Source organism: Armigeres subalbatus, chromosome 2 (genome assembly GCF_024139115.2).
Source record: "Armigeres subalbatus isolate Guangzhou_Male chromosome 2, GZ_Asu_2, whole genome shotgun sequence".
Classification (NCBI taxonomy): domain Eukaryota; kingdom Metazoa; phylum Arthropoda; class Insecta; order Diptera; family Culicidae; genus Armigeres; species Armigeres subalbatus.
Window position 1 is genome coordinate 33,951,193 of NC_085140.1, and position 16,568 is coordinate 33,967,760.

The 16,568-nt window shown below is 40.3% G+C and overlaps 1 protein-coding gene across 6 annotated transcripts in view; it reads left to right on the forward strand.

Annotated features, from left to right (window-relative positions):
• Positions 1-8,165, forward strand: part of LOC134218437 (axotactin-like) — a 285,251-nt gene extending 277,086 nt beyond the window's left edge. For 4 of the 6 annotated variants that reach the window (XM_062697425.1, XM_062697426.1, XM_062697424.1 and 1 more), the window contains one exon: positions 7,710-8,165. In XM_062697425.1, the coding sequence (XP_062553409.1) occupies positions 7,710-8,132 (423 nt within the window). In that variant the 3' untranslated portion in view covers positions 8,133-8,165. Of the gene's footprint in view, positions 1-7,037; positions 7,553-7,709 lie in introns of those variants that run through there. The other 2 variants (XM_062697428.1, XM_062697427.1) reach the window with 2 other exon arrangements.
• The last annotated feature ends 8,403 nt before the right edge of the window (positions 8,166-16,568 follow it).

Genomic DNA, 16,568 nt, shown 5'->3' on the forward strand with positions numbered 1-16,568 from the left:
ATCACTGATGCTGCCATAATTGTCATCAAATTCATCATTTCTTTTTTTCTATTTCTTTATTAGAGTGATTCTTAAGTTTATAACAAAGCTCATCACTTGTTCATCATTTCTGCTTCTGTAAAATATATTCGTCACACAACAATTTTCTTCCATTTAAAATTCTGATCCTGAAAAGGATCGGTTTACGCACCTCGATAATAGAGGTAATAAACTATAGAAGAAGATTGTCGCTGTCGTCACTGGCAAAACATCTTTTGCTGGCGAAGATAGGGCACTAAATGTCAACGAAGGAAAAATCAGTAAGTTTTGACAGATAGGTACCCAACATGTTTGGGAACGATATCAAAGGGAACCGCAGTGACAATCGTCCTATATAGTTTATTACCTTTATTACCTCGATACACATCCGCTGACGATTTTTGCGGAAGGCCCCTCAATGCTTCACCACGATTTACAAAAAAATTCACTTGATTGCCGCTGATGAATGCCACGCGACGATGATTCTGCAGCAACACGTGGACGAGCACCATCAAGGCTGATGCTGGGACCGCAATCCGCTGGACCTAACAGACTCCTACGACTGCCACTGATGCCAGAGCAGGGACCGCTCTCCGTGGAATCTCGAACAAAATGCGCGCGGGAAAGCTGCTTTCTTGTATTCAATATTGTGAGCCCATGAGTTTGCCCCTTTGTTAATCGTCATTAGACCAAATTTTATGTGCACTCATTACGCATAACGAAGGGGCGGAGCTAATGAGCTTACTCCATTATGGAACGTACACACGGTCAAGCAGTTCGACCAACATTGACTCCACCTCTCGTTTATTCAAACATCCATCAAGTTTTACCAACAGCGGCACGAACAATCAATTTATTCGACCAACAACATCACACACGAACGACCGAAACGCCAACTTGAGCACCAACCAACAAAAAAGATATGGGGGTTTGTGCAACTTCACTACAAATGCTCAAACATGTTCGGCGAACCTTGACTCCACCCCCGACAACTCAAACCAAAATCAAACCGTTTTAATTTTTTCCAACCGAGCCGCCAACTGTCAAATGGTTGTTCGAACAACTTCACACACGTTCAAACAATGCAGCAACCGAAGCGTTTTCTGGGGGGCGGAGTCAATGTTCGTCGAACTGCTTGACTGGTGTGTACGTTGCATTAAATGCGAAAAAGCAGCTTTCCCGCGCGCGCGAGTGATTTTGTTCAAGATTACGCAGAGAGGAGTCCAATGCGGTCCCAGCATCGCAACAAGCCTGCAAGCAGGTTAGTTCGAGATTCTTCGGAGAGCGGACCCAGCATCGACATCTGTGAAGTTTTCTCACGTAATTGGTGGATTGCTGAAAATAATCATGCGGACATCATCAGCAACATCATCATGATTTCGAAATTCATCCAGCAATGACGGCCTTCGGCGGTGGTTCCTGCAAGAATATCGTCTTTGTCGGTTTTGCATCCTAATAGTGAGGCACACTTAATCCACCATTTCATGAAGAAGAAGGTTTTGTTTGCCGTATTGGAAACTGTCGCACGAGTGAAATTTTCTCGCAAGATTTTTACTTTCGTTTAGCTGCTATTAATGACTGGAAAGGGATATTGCGAAGAATTTTTGCCAGTGGCGTCCGTGGCGTGTGCACGTGCAATTTTCTCTCTCATTTTCAATCGCTGCCGAGAAATCTGGGGCCTCATTACGAATCTCCTTTCGACAGCTCTTTCGTATGACAGTTTGCATGGTTTGCTCGTTTCGAGTCGAGGTGCGCAACGCCACACCTGCTGTGCTATTTTTTTTACCTGCTGTCGATTTTTTTTTAACTAATTTTATTTGCTAATTATCTAATACATGCATTCATCTCTTAGACTAGGTGTTCCGTGTTTTCTTAACACTATCATCCTTATTTGCTATGTTATATTTTTAGTTATTATTAATTCATTTCAATTGCCTCTGGCAGTTAGAATTTTTCCTCTGGTTGAATTGAACCATGTAGGAATTACAATGTTTTCAACTTAAACTAATCTTAACCTATTTTATACTAAGGGTACAAGGAGTTAATCGTTGCGATAGAAGATTGCAACGATTTTTGTCTAAAATTGGAAATTATTTTGTTGGACATTTGTTGCAATGTCTCAATATTAGAAATTCTATGAAGTTCATTGGTACTATACCACGGAGGCAACTTCAGAATCATTTTCAAAATTGAATCCTCTGGAGTGCCTTCTTTCGGGTATTGCAGCAACTAGCCCATATTGGCACAGCATACAACATGGCAGGTCTAAAAATTTGTTTGTAAATCAAAAGTTTGTTCTTAAGACAAAGTTTTGATTTTCTGTTTATAAGTGGATATAGACACTTGTGGGAAAATGTGGGAAAATTATAAGCTGAGTTTTGGAAGCATTCGGGGAAATTTTCCATTTTTGCAAGTAAGTGGAGAAAATATCCAAACTTTTTTGCAATCTACTATAAATGACACGAAGGCTTCGCCCTTTGGCTGAGAGACCTGTGTCATCTGCAAACAAAGATTTTTGACACCCTGGTGGTAAATCAGCTAAGTCAGAAGTAAAAATGTTATACAAAATGGGCCCCAGTATGCTGCCTTGGGGGACACCAGCCCTTACAGGTAATCTATCAGATTTAGAATTCTGATAGTTTACCTGCAGTGAGCGATCTGATAAATAATTTTGGATCAGTTTAATAATGTACAGAGGAAAATTAAAATTCATCAATTTTACAATCAAACCTTCATGCCAAACACTGTCAAATGCTTTCTCTATATCAAGAAGAGCAACTCCAGTCGAATATCCTTCAGATTTGTTGAGCCGAATTAAGTTCGTAACTCTTAATAACTGATGAGTGGTTGAATGCCCATGGCGAAAACCAAATTGCTCATCAGCAAAAATAGAATTGTCATTAATATGAACCATCATTCTATTTAAAATAATCTTTTCAAACAGTTTGCTTATTGAAGAAAGCATACTGATTGGGCGATAACTAGAAGCCTCAGCTGGATTTTTGTCCGGCTTCAAAATTGAACAACTTTGGCGTTTTTCCATTTATCTGGGAAGTATGCCAATTGAAAACATTTGTTAAATAAATGAACCAAAAAGGATAAAGAGCTCTCAGGAAGTTTTTTGATAAGTATGTAGAAAACACCATCATCACCCGGGGCTTTCGTATTTTTAAATTTTCTAGTGATAGATCTCACTTCATCCAAATTAGTTCCCAACGAAGGGTCAAAAACATTCTCTTGATTGAGAATGTCTTCGAAGCTCCGTGTAACCTGATCCTCAATTGGACTAGTGAGACCTAGACTAAAATTATGGGCACTCTCGAACTGCTGAGCAAGTTTTTGAGCTTTTTCGCCATTTGTTAATAAAATTTTATTTCCCTCTTTAAGCGCTGGAATTGGCTTTTGAGGTTTTTTAAGAATTTTCGTTAATTTCCAAAAGGGTTTCGAACTGGGATCCAACTTCGAGACATTATTCTCAAAGTTGGTATTTCTCAGAATAGCGAAACGTTTTTTAATTTCATTTTGCAAATCTCGCCAAATAACTTTCAACGCGGGATCGCGAGTTCTTTGGTATTGCCTTCGCCTCACATTTTAAGACGGATCAGTAGCTGAAGATCGTCGTCAATAATAATGGAGTTGAATTTAATTTCACATTTAGGAATTGCAATGCCTCTGGCTTCGACAATTAAATTTGTCAAAGATACGAGCGCATTGTCAATATCACTTTTGGTATCCAAAGGAATATTAACATCAAAATTCCTATCGATATATGTTTTATATAAATCCCAATCAGCTCTATGATAATTAAAAGTAGAGCTGATTGGATTATAAATGGCTTCTTGTGAGATTTCAAATGTCACAGGAAGGTGATCAGAGTCAAAGTCAGCATGAGTTACCAATTGGCCACACAGAATCCGTTAAAACTAAATCAATTGTAGAAGGATTTCGACTGGAAGAAAAACAAGTAGGGCCATTGGGATATTGAATAGTATAATATCCCGCAAAACAATCTTCAAATAAAATTTTGCCGTTGGAATTGCTTTGAGCATTATTCCATGAACGGTGTTTGGCATTGAAGTCACCAATTACGAAGAATTTTGATTTGTTGCGAGTCAGAATTTGAAGATCAGCTTTCAACAAATTCTTTTGCTGCCCATTGCATTGAAAAGGCAAGTAGGCTGCAATGAAGGAAAATTGTCCAAAATTTGTTCCAACAGAAACTCCCAAGGTTTCAAAAACTTTGGTTTCAAACGAAGAAAATAATTTATGTTTGATACGTCTATTAATGACAATGGCGACCCCACCACAGGCGCTGTCAAGACGATCATTTCTGTAGATAAAATAATTTGGATCTCTTTTAATGGAGAGTCCGGGCTTTAAATAAGTTTCTCTTATAATGGCAATATGCACATTATGAACTGTTAGGAAGTTGAATAATTCATCTTCCTTACCCTTTAGAGAGCGGGCATTCCAATTTAGAACTTTCACACAATTATTTGGATCCATTGAAACGGAGTCCGATAACAATTTTTTGTGTGTACTTTATACCAACCTGAACAGCTTCAGGAATGGTATTTGCTTTGAACATTGCATCAATCATGTGATGCAATTGTTCAGTTAAAAAAATCAAAATCGGAAGCAGTCATGCTACCTGAATCGGCAACATGACCATTATTTTCCGTTGGGACATGGGTATAAACCTCATTTTGAGAAGAGAAATTTTGTCTACCAGCAGCGATGTTTGCATACGTAGGTACATTGGAAAAATTGGAATTTACTGAAGTGCTTACTACCCGTTGACGAGCGGCAAAATTTGTTTGTGAATTGTGGTAGGTATGAATTGCTCGACCGGTAACTGGTTTCGAAATTTGAGCGTTTGAAAAATTTCTACCCGTCGAATCTGGGATCCGATTGGAATTTCCCGTCATCAATTTTGCACGGGAATTCAAAACTTTTTTGCGTGAAGGGCATTCCCAGAAATTGGATTTATGATTGCCCCCACAATTTGCACATTTACATTTATTGGAATCTTCTCTCACAGGACATGCGTCCTTGGCGTGAGAGGTTCCACCACAAATCATGCATTTAGCATCCATGTGACAATGTTTGGTTCCATGACCCCACTTTTGGCACTTACGGCACTGGGTGGGGTTTTGGAAATTTCCCCCAGGCCTGCGGAAATGTTCCCATGTAACACGGACATGGGACATAATACAGGCCTTTTCCAAACTTTCATATTATTTAGTTCACTTTTGTTAAAATGAACTAAATAAAATTGTTGAGAAATGCCCTCTGGGAAGTACCAGAGTGGGATTTCTTTTTCATCTTAATTACTTGGACTGGTGAAAATCCAAGTAATTGAGAAATTTCAATTTTAATCTCATCCACTGATTTGTCATCACTGGGGAGACCTTTCAAGACGACTTTGAACAATCGCTCAGTTTTGTCGTCGTATGTGAAGAACTTATGGCGCTTCTCAGTTAAATATTGAAGAAGACGTTTGCGATCGTCAAAGGATCCCGGCAAAATGCGGCAGTCACCCTTCCTAGCAATCTGAAATGAAACCTTGATCCCCTGAAGGTTACTCAAAATCTCATTCCGGAGGCCAGAAAACTCGGCAACAGATACCACAATTGGCGGAATCCTTTGCTTTTTCGCATTAATCGAATCACCTGGGCTAGAGGTATATTCGATTTGCTCAATTTCATCATTGATCAAATCGAACTGATTGCTCAGTTCGATTGGAGAAGAATTATTTCCGATATTAGAGTTAGAAGGAATATCTGAATTCTCCAGCTTCCTTCTATTTTTTCCGCGCTTTGGCAGGACGGTCTTGAAACCTTGTTTCTTAGAAGGAAGTGGAGAATTCAGAGACTCCTTCCTCTTGTTTTATTAATGCTCATGGCTGAGCGTGGAGACGTGACCTTCTAAGAGGTTTTTCCCAGAACGGTGTCTCTGCAGGATTACCACCGCTTGTCGGAATTTAACTTCCGCAAACGGGTCCAACGTAAAACGAAGGCACGGGTCCTTGCAAAGATCGTAACGGGATCAGTGGGTACAAATAGCGCTAAGAAGCACCGTTGAAATTAAAATAGCTTCGGGTAGTATTAAAAACTTCCTTCCGCAAAGAGAAAAAGAACCGCACAGCACGAAAGCACGATGTGGTCTGATACCTGCTGTCGATGCTGATGACGACCGCACTATGATGTCCAGCAAAACCGTAGAAGCGCGCGTAAAAGCAGGTTGCTGAATTGACTTGAGACGATTTCTTTGCCGGTAGCGGTCCAAACTAACATCCGTATGCGGTGGTTGAAGAAATGTTTATGCTGAGATCAAATTACGATCTGTTTGTAACGTAAATATTTTATAATTCACATTTTTTTTATTAAAATTTGCGTATGTGTCATGTTACAACCTATAATATTTACAAGATATTACGATTCTCATTGCACTAAGAGGTTTTACGTAGTTTACGTCGAGCGGTCGTGTCTTTTACACAACCCTTCTGTTTTATTTCACGTTCGAACTATTTTTAATTTCAACAAAGAGCAAATTAAAAACTCATGAGATAGGAACTCGGTAAAACGTATACCTATATAAATGTTTCCAAACAATTATAAAACCAAAGTAGTCCACATGAAATTTTAATATTTTGTTTAAACTTTAGCTATAAAAGAATTTATTATATGTCAGTCACTCTAATAAAAAAAAATATTTAAAAAACGGTCATCCACCAACGTTGAATTGTATGGAACCTAATTTAAGCATTTTTTACCTAAGATTACATGAAGAGTAAGAATTATAGCTTTTGTTAAGCTCGTATAATGGATGGGCATTGAATTCAGCAAAATCCCTCGATTGAGCGAACCTCCACTGCATGCTTATTTCATACTTCCTAACGTACGTTATGCCCAACACCTGTTCCTCGAAAGGCTTCCAATACAATTCATACAGCATGGTTAGTAATGTACAATTCGTCTATTGTCCCAGTTGAAACTCACAAATTCCTGTCCATCCAGGTGAAGGAACCCGTCAAAACTAAACACCATCGAAAACCACCCAAGTTGGTTTTGTTTGCCGATTCTTCGCCTTCACTGATCATAACGTCACCTCCGGTGTCCAGCAACAAACCTCCACAGCTTAACAACGGGCTTCGACCTCGCACGCCACGGCAGGTATCCTGGGGACCTCCACCGGCAGCTCTAAACCAGCTGCCGTTCAAAATCGATGAATCACCTGAATCGCCAGCGTAGTGGTAGCGAATGCACTTTTGGGCGTGGTCAATCAGTTCAAGTTGGTCACATGTGTTTGTACATGTTGGGTTTAGTTGTGTTTGTGTGTGCGTGTGGATGTTCGTGTTGTCTGATCTCTTTTTCCAGTCAGTGTCATCTATCCATCCTTCTCAGTCAAACAGATTGAGATTAGCATCGATATTTGCGTTTCTGTGTATTACTTTTAATGAAACAGATTTGTAGATTCCCCCTACAGTGTAAAGAACCAAATAAAGATGAATATTTTCCATAAGGAACCCTCATCGCTCTGTGTTTCATTTTCCGTTCGTGACTAACCCAGCCAAGTAAGTGCCAAGTGTCCACCGAGAACAGTGCGGATCGCAGAAATCCCCTCTCCGGCTCAAACGTGTTCTAACCCGTGGGCTCACTGCCTTCACCGCCCTTCACCCCTCCCCCTAGGAAACACTAGAACCAAATTTGGTTGACGTAGATACCGTAGATGCGCTGACTGAACCCGACGATCTGTCGCAATATAAATATCAGCATAATATTGCAGATGAAACAATCCCCGAAGTAGAGGAACCACCGTCGGACACGTCAGTAGAACCAGAAGTCGTAGATCCAGCCGTAGAAGATGCTACAGCCCAAGAGGCCGTAACCAATGGGCTGCCAAAGGAACCCCGGGTGCCGGACAATATAGTCATGCGAGTCAAGTATCGGAAACTGCCACCGGTATTTCTGGATGCCGACAAGCGACAGTTTGGGAACCCGATTAGCTATCTTGGTGGTCCACGACTCGATAATAGGGCTTCGCTAGCGTCGCTTCGTTCCAGCCGGGGCGGTAGTTTGACCAGCTTGGACTCGTTGATGTCTCTAGACTAGTGCTTCGCGAGATGTGCAATAAATTAGAATCAAATCGAGTGAAGGCGGGTGTTTGGAAATATTTGAGAAAATATCACAGCCCCGTGTAAAAGTGCAAGAAGGAGCAGATAGACAATAGACCAGTGCATGATGATGTAAGTTGACAGTTCACAGGGCTTTTTCACCAGGACTTATTCTCCGGCGAAGCTTCCAATAAAATGGCTTTGTCATTTTATTCGCATTTAGATGTCTTTACGATTGATTTTCCCCTCGTCGATTTTTTCTTCTGACATCTTGTAAACAAGCTCTGTGAACTGTCAAAATAAGTGAGGTTAAGTTAGAGTTTGCACCTATGAGGACTCAATTTAGCAGTTTTCCCCACTTTGTAACCATTTTTGACTTTCTCGTACTTAACAAAGTTGTATCAGAAGCCTGGTCTTCCCCCCTGACTATTCTAGTTTGCATCTGGAGCATAATAGAACAAACATGTTGGTTTCTCCAGCAGTGCTCTATTCATGTTTTTCAAATTTTCAAATAAATGAAATCATTATGTTGCTGCCAAGAAAGGCGCCGTAATTGCAAAGTGGATTGATCCGTAGATAAAATGACGCATTCATACACCAAAACAATTGGAAAATATTTGAATCTCTTGATTCAATCGTGGTTCAAATCTGCAGAAAATAGAACGGAGCGTTATACCAGTTTTATTTTATTTTTACATTTGACTGGTATAAAAAATGAATCTAGAACAGCTGCTGGGAAAATGAATGTTTCAGATTCATATTCAAACTGACAGTCCCGAACGATTTGAATCACTGCTGATTTTACCCTAAGGGTAAAATCAGGAGTGATTCAGTTTCATTCCAAATTTTCGACCACTATTCTAGTTTGCATCTGGAGCAAAATAGAACAAACATGTTGGTTTCTCCAGCAGTGTTCCATTCATGTTTTTCAAATTTTCAAATAAATGAAATCATTATGTTGCTGCCAAGAAAGGCGCCGTAATTGCAAAGTGGATTGATCCGTAGATAAAATGACGCATTCATACACCAAAACAATTGGAAAATATTTGAATCTCTTGATTCAATCGTGGTTCAAATCTGCAGAAAATAGAACGGAGCGTTATACCAGTTTTATTTTTTTTTTGACATTTGACTGGTATAAAAAATGAATCTAGAACAGCTGCTGGGAAAATGAATGTTCCAGATTCATATTCAAACTGACAGCCCCGAACGATTTGAATCACTGCTGATTTTACTCTAAGGGTGAAATCAGGAGTGATTCAGTTTGATTCTAAATTTTCGACCACTATTCTAGTTTGCATCTGGAGCAAAATAGAACAAACTCGCTGGTTTCCCCAGCAGTGTTCCATTCATGTTTTTCAAATTTTCAATAAATTGAAATCATTATGTTACTGCCAAGAAAGGCGCCGGAATTGCAAAGTGGATTGATCCGTAGATAAAATGACGCATCCATACACCAAAACAATTGAAAAATATTTGAATCTCACACTTAAAATAAATCACCGAATTCGGTGAAATTTTACCGAAATCTCAACAGCAGAACTGTTCGGTAAATAATTTTACTGATTTTCGGTGATTTTGACAGTTGAGCAATGGAAAAAATCACAGAAAATTTGTAAAATAATTACCGAACAGTTCTGCTGTTGAGAATTCGGTAAAATTTACCGAATACTGTGAAATGAGTTAAGTGTGCGTGATTCAATCGTGGTTCAAATCTGCAGAAAATAGAACGGAGCGTTATACCAGTTTTATTTTTTTGACAGTTGACTGGTATAAAAACTGAATCTAGAACAGCTGCTGGGAAATTCAATGTTTCAGATTCATATTCAAACTGACAGCCCCGAACGATTTGAATCACTGCTGATTTTACTCTAAGGGATTCATAAAGCAAAAATTCATTAGGTCCAACACGCAAAAAAATGGTTTTTAATCTCTTTGCTTTTATGAAAATATTTGTTTTGAATATGCAAGGAAATAAGAGGCGGTCAATAATGGTTTCGCCAAGGGCGCACAATGGGGAAATCTGATTTCAAAGGTGGAAAAAATTGATAACTTTCTTCACAAACAACTTACAGAAGAGATCAAGAGCTTATTCGAAAGGGAATTTTGCAAAGAATTCAGTGAGCGCTGTTTCATGGACGTGGGACGCTTCTGTATGTAGTTATTGAGCTCGTTTTGCCCTAATGCCCCATATATCGCGAGTTTCCAAACTATAGATAGTAGAATCTATAGATGAGCGAAAGCATGGCTGAGTCGATTTTTTTGCCCGTGCACACGCGCATATGACGTCACAGCCCTTAACGTTTCCATTGAAATCATGACGTCATGCTCGTTTGGAGACACGTTTGACAGTTCGTTTGGAGACAGTGGATTTATCTTCGCTCATCTATATATTCCACTATCTATATTCCAAACTATTTGTCATTTTATCTTTAAGACATTGTTCTAAAATTGAGTTTATCTCTTCACTGTGGATCCACAGAAGGGCACTAAATATATTTTGTTGGTAAAAGTTGGAAATTTAAGGGACTTTGGGGTCAAATACGCATCAAAGTGCATTTTAGGTGAAATTTTCATGTATTCTGTAAGAAATAGTAATATTTACAGATAAGTGTTGATATTATTGTCTCAAAGTGTTGAACAGATATCGACAAATGTTTACCGAACAAAAATTAATGAAATAAATCGTTTCACAAATGTTTTATTTGGTTATTTATTGAGTAAAAAACTATTTTTAAAAACTTTTGAATAGCACCGATGCCAAACATTTCCAAACCATACCCGATAGCACAACTAGACAAGAATAGTCATATGTTATGAGTCTTGAAGTGATCATAGATAGGAGGTAATGGGAGATACTCTTTTTTCTTACCTTTTTGCCCAAATTCCCCTATGAAATAATATAGCTCAATGATTCTAAGCAAGGAAATGATGTTTTAATGTTTATTTAATTGATATTTTTTAATGATATAATGAAAATAACTAATAATTATATAAATCATTAAAAATATTGAATTATAGGGGATTTAGGGGTCATACAGCTCATTTAATGTAACTTTTTATACAAAATACTATAACTTTTCTCACGAGCGACTCACAGATAAGGTTAAGGGTTATTCGGAAGCGAATTTTCCAAGAAATTCAGTGAGAGATGTTTCATAGACGTGAGACACTTCTGTATGTAGTTATTAAGCTCGTTTTGCCCCAATGTCCCATACATCACAGTTTATCATATTTTTCGTGCTTTTATCTTCCAAGTATTGTACTAAAGATGTGTTCTCCTCTTCATTATAGATCCATAGAAAAGCACTATACATGATTTGTTGGTTAATTTAAGGGATTTTGAGGTCAAATAAGTATTAAATTGCACTATACGTGAATTTTTCATGTATTGAATTATTCATGTACTGTGAAAATTAATAGAAATATTATTGTTCTCCCAAAATGTTCTACAGACATTGATAAATGTTTGCGAAACAATTACTAATGATGTAAATAATTTCACAAGTGTTTTGTTTTGTAATTTATTGTGTAAAACCCGATTTTTTAAATGCTTCTGAAAAGTGCCGATGCCAATCATTCCCAAACCACACCCGTTTACACAACTAGATAAGAGTAAATATATTAGTCGATATGATAATAGATGGGAATAGATAGGAAATATTCTTTTCTAATGACATTTATGGTATCAGTTTCTGTTAAAAAATTATGACAATAATATCAACTATTATCTGTAAATATCTGAATAATCAATAGGCAGTAGATTTCACCAAAATTGACCATATGTAGAGCTACATCAATGCTTACAAGTTTTTAATCACCGTATATTAACCCTAAATGATCATTCGATTTAATATAGTGTAAATGATTTCTTGGGTATTATTATTTTTTACAGAATACATAAAAAATTCACATAGATGCACTTTGATGATTATTTGACCCCAAAATCCCTTAAATTTCCAACAAAATATGTATAGTGCTATGTATGGATCTACAATGGATCTACAATGAAGAGGAAAACAGAATTTCAGTGTAATTTTTGAAAGATAAAAGTACCAAAATATGAAAAATTTTGATGTATGGGACATTGGGGCAAAACCAGCTCAATAACTACATACAGAAGTGTCTCATATCTATGAAACGTCACTCACTAAATTTCTAGGAAAATTCGCTTCCGAATAAGCCCTTAACCTTATCTGTGAGTCGCTCGTGATAAAAGTTATAGTATTTTGTATAAAAAGTAAAATTAAATGAGCTGTATGACCCCTAAATCCCGTATAATTCAATATTTTCAATGATTTATATGATTATTAGTTATTTTCATTATATCATTGGAAAATATCAATTGAATAAACATTACAATATCATTTCCTTCCTCAGAATCATTGAGCTATATTATTTCATAGGGGAATTCGGGCAAAAAGGTAAGAAAAAAGAGTATCTCCCATCACCTCCTATCTATGATCACATTAAGACTCATAACATATGACTATTCTTGTCTAGTTGAGCTATCGGGTATGGTTTGGAAATGTTTGGCATCGGTGTTATTCAAAAGTTTTTAAAAATCGTTTTTTACTCAATAAATAACCAAATAAAACATTTGTGAAACGATTTATTTCATTAATTTTTGTTCGGCAAACATTTGTCAATATCTGTTCAACACTTTGAGACAATAATATCAACACTGATCTGTAAATATTACTATTTCTTACACAATACATGAAAATTTCACATAAAATGCACTTTGATGCGTATTTGACCCCAAAATCCCTTAAATTTCTAACTTTTACCAACAAAATATATTTAGTGCCCTTCTGTGAATCCACAGTGAAGAGATAAACACAATTTTAGAACAATGTCTTAAAGATAAAATAACAAATAGTTTGGAAACTCGCGATATATGGGGCATTAGGGCAAACCGAGCTCAATAACTACATACAGAAGCGTCCCACGTCCATGAAACAGCGCTCACTGAATTCTTTGCAAAATTCCCTTTCGAATAAGCTCTTGATCTCTTCTGTAAGTTATTCGTGAAGAAAGTTATCAATTTTTTCCACCTTTGAAATCGGATTTCCCCATTGTGGGGCGCTGGGAGTCTACATTACGGGTCTTATCTATCAAGTTTCCAGTTCTGAAACGACGAATGGAATTGGTCAATGTTCAATGCGTCCCGAATGAACACTTTCGAAAAGAACTTTGATTCAAATGCAAATGATAGAAAAAAAAACTATCGAAGGAATTTCAATAATTTATTGTTCTTTGAAGAAAAATCGAAAAGAGCAGCGGTTCTCAACCTTTTTCTTGAGAGGTACCCCTTCGAACTTTAGCATTTATTGAGGTGGCCACTATTTTATATTTGTCGAAATTAAAATAAGCGTAACTCTTAAGATAAATAAAAGAACAGATGTGAAAACTGTTGATTCAGTGTTATCTGTTTAGATGTTAACTAAATAAATGAAAAAATGAAATGTGAAAACTAACGGGTTGTATGACTCTCCAAAAGTTGATCGTAATTCCGTAAAACTTTCCAATTAAAATGGAGGGGTCAAACGCAAAGGGGTGTAAGTGGCAAAAAGTTGATTTTGAGTAAAATGAGTGCAAACTTTTTCAAAAATTGTTTGCTTCATACAAAATGTATGGAAGTTGAAAAAATTATTAATTTTCTGTGATCTTTCACTTTTTTTATGAACATCGTACAAACTATATCAACATACTGCCGCAAAGCTTAATAACCAAAGTATTTTTTGCTCTAGACAACTCCATTTTAACCAAAATGTCACTTACACCCCTCTACTTCTAACCCCCTCAATTGAGTATATATATCATGCTTCCTACAAGACTTTAAGGACTTTTGGTGACTTCTGAGCCTCTTAAAAGTAGGCTTCCGAACCTCTTAAAAGGAGGCTTCTAAGCCTCTTGAAACGAATCTTTCCAGTCTCTTGAAAGGAAGCTGCCAAGCCTCTTGAAATAATAACTCCGATCGTCTTGAAAAAGGCTTCCGAGCATGAACATGTTGGAGGAAGGCTTCCTCTTAATCGGAAGCTTCTGAGTATCTTGAAAGGAGACTTTCGAGCCTCTTGAAAGGAGGCTTCCGAGCCTCTTGAAATGAGGCATTCGAGCCCCTTGAAATGAGGCATTCGAGCCCCTTGATAGGAGGCATCCGAGCCTCTTGAAATGAGGCATCCGAACCTCTTGAATGCGGCATCCGAGCATCTTGAAATGGGGATTCCGAGCCTCTTGAAAGGAGGCTTCCGAGCCTCTTGGAAGGAGGCTTCCGAGCCTCTTGGAAGGAGGCTTCCGAGCCTCTTGGAAGGAGGCTTCCGAGCCTCTTGGAAGGAGGCTTCCGAGCCTCTTGGAAGGAGGCTTCCGAGCCTCTTGGAAGGAGGCTTCCAGGCCTCTTGGAAGGAGGCTGAGCCTCTTGGAAGGAGGCTTCTGAGCCTCTTGGAAGGAGGCTCTGAGGCCTCTTGGAAGGAGGCTTGAGCCTCTTGGAAGGAGGCTTCCGAGGCCTCTTGGAAGGAGGCTCTGAGCCTCTTGGAAGGAGGCTTCTGAGCCTCTTGGAAGGAGGCTGAGCCTCTTGGAAGGAGGCTTCCAGCCTCTTGGAAGGAGGCTTCCAGGCCTCTTGGAGGAGGCTTCCGAGGCCTCTTGGAAGGAGGCTGGAGCCTCTTGGAAGGAGGCTTCCAGGCCTCTTGGAAGGAGGCCTGAGCCTCTTGGAAGGAGGCTTCTGAGCCTCTTGGAAGGAGGCTTCTGAGCCTCTTGGAAGGAGGCTTGAGGCCTCTTGGAGGAGGCTTCCGAGGCCTCTTGGAAGGAGGCTGAGGCCTCTTGGAAGGAGGCTTCCGGGCCTCTTGGAGGAGGCTGAGGCCTCTTGGAAGGAGGCTTCCAGGCCTCTTGGAAGGAGGCTTGAGCCTCTTGGAAGGAGGCTTCCGAGGCCTCTTGGAAGGAGGCTTCTGGGCCTCTTGGAGGAGGCTTCCGAGGCCTCTTGAAAGGAAGCCTCCAGCCTCTTGAAAGGAGGCTTTCAGACCTCTTGAAAGGAGGCTTCCAGGCCTCTTGAAGGAGGCTCTGAGCCTCTTGAAGGAGGCTTCTGAGCCTCTTGAAAGGAGGCTTCTGAGCCTCTTGAAAGGAGGCCTGAGGCCTCTTGAAAGGGAGGCTTCCGAGCCTCTTGAAAGGAGGCTTCCAGGCCCCTTGAAAGGAGGCTTCAGGCCCCTTGAAAGGAGGCTTCCAGCCCTTGAAAGGAGGCTTCCTGAGCCCCTTGAAAGGAGGCTTCCAGGCCTTCAGGCCCTTGAAGGAGGCCTGAGCCTCTTGAAAGGAGGCTTCCTGAGCCTCTTGAAAGGAGGCTGAGGCCTCTTGAAAGGAGGCTTCCAGGCCTCTTGAAAGGAGGCCTGAGCCTCTTGAAAGGAGGCTTCCAGGCCTCTTGAAAGGAGGCTCTGAGCCTCTTGAAAGGAGGCCTGGGCCTCTTGAAGGAGGCTCTGAGCCTCTTGAAAGGAGGCTCTGAGGCCTCTTGAAAGGAGGCTTCTGAGCCTCTTGAAAGGAGGCTTCCAGGCCTCTTGAAAGGAGGCTGAGGCCTCTTGAAAGGAGGCTGAGCCTCTTGAAGGAGGCTTCTGAGCCTCTTGAAAGGAGGCTTGAGCCTCTTGAAAGGAGGCCTGAGCCTCTTGAAAGGAGGCTTCTGAGCCTCTTGAAAGGAGGCTTCTGAGGCCTCTTGAAAGGAGGCTTCCAGGCCTCTTGAAGGAGGCTTCCAGGCCTCATGAAAGGAGGCTTCCAGGCCTCTTGAAAGGAGGCCTGAGCCTCTTGAAAGGAGGCTTCTGAGCCTCTTGAAAGGAGGCTTCCAAGCCTCTTGAAAGGAGGCTTGAGCCTCTTGAAAGGAGGCTTCTGAGCCTCTTGAAGGAGGCTTGAGCCTCTTGAAAGGAGGCTTCTGAGCCTCTTGAAAGGAGGCCTGAGCCTCTTGAAAGGAGGCTTCTGAGCCTCTTGAAAGGAGGCTTCTGAGCCTCTTGAAAGGAGGCTTCTGGGCCCCTTGAAAGGAGGCTCCGAGCCCCTTTGAAAGGAGGCTTCTGAGCTCTTGAAAGGAGGCTTGAGCCCCTTGAAAGGAGGCTCTGAGCCCCTCTTGAAAGGAGGCCTGAGCCTCTTGAAGGAGGCTTCTGAGCCTCTTGAAGGAGGCTTCTGAGCCTCTTGAAAGGAGGCCTGAGCCTCTTGAAAGGAGGCTGGGCCTCTTGAAAGGAGGCTTCCAGGCCTCTTGAAAGGAGGCTTCTGAGCCTCTTGAAAGGAGGCCTGAGCCTCTTGAAAGGAGGCTTCTGAGCCTCTTGAAAGGAGGCTCTGAGGCCTCTTGAAAGGAGGCTTGAGCCTCTTGAAAGGAGGCTTCTGAGCCTCTTGAAAGGAGGCTTGAGCCTCTTGAAAGGAGGCTTCTGGGCCTCTTGAAGGAGGCTTGAGCCTCTTGAAAGGAGGC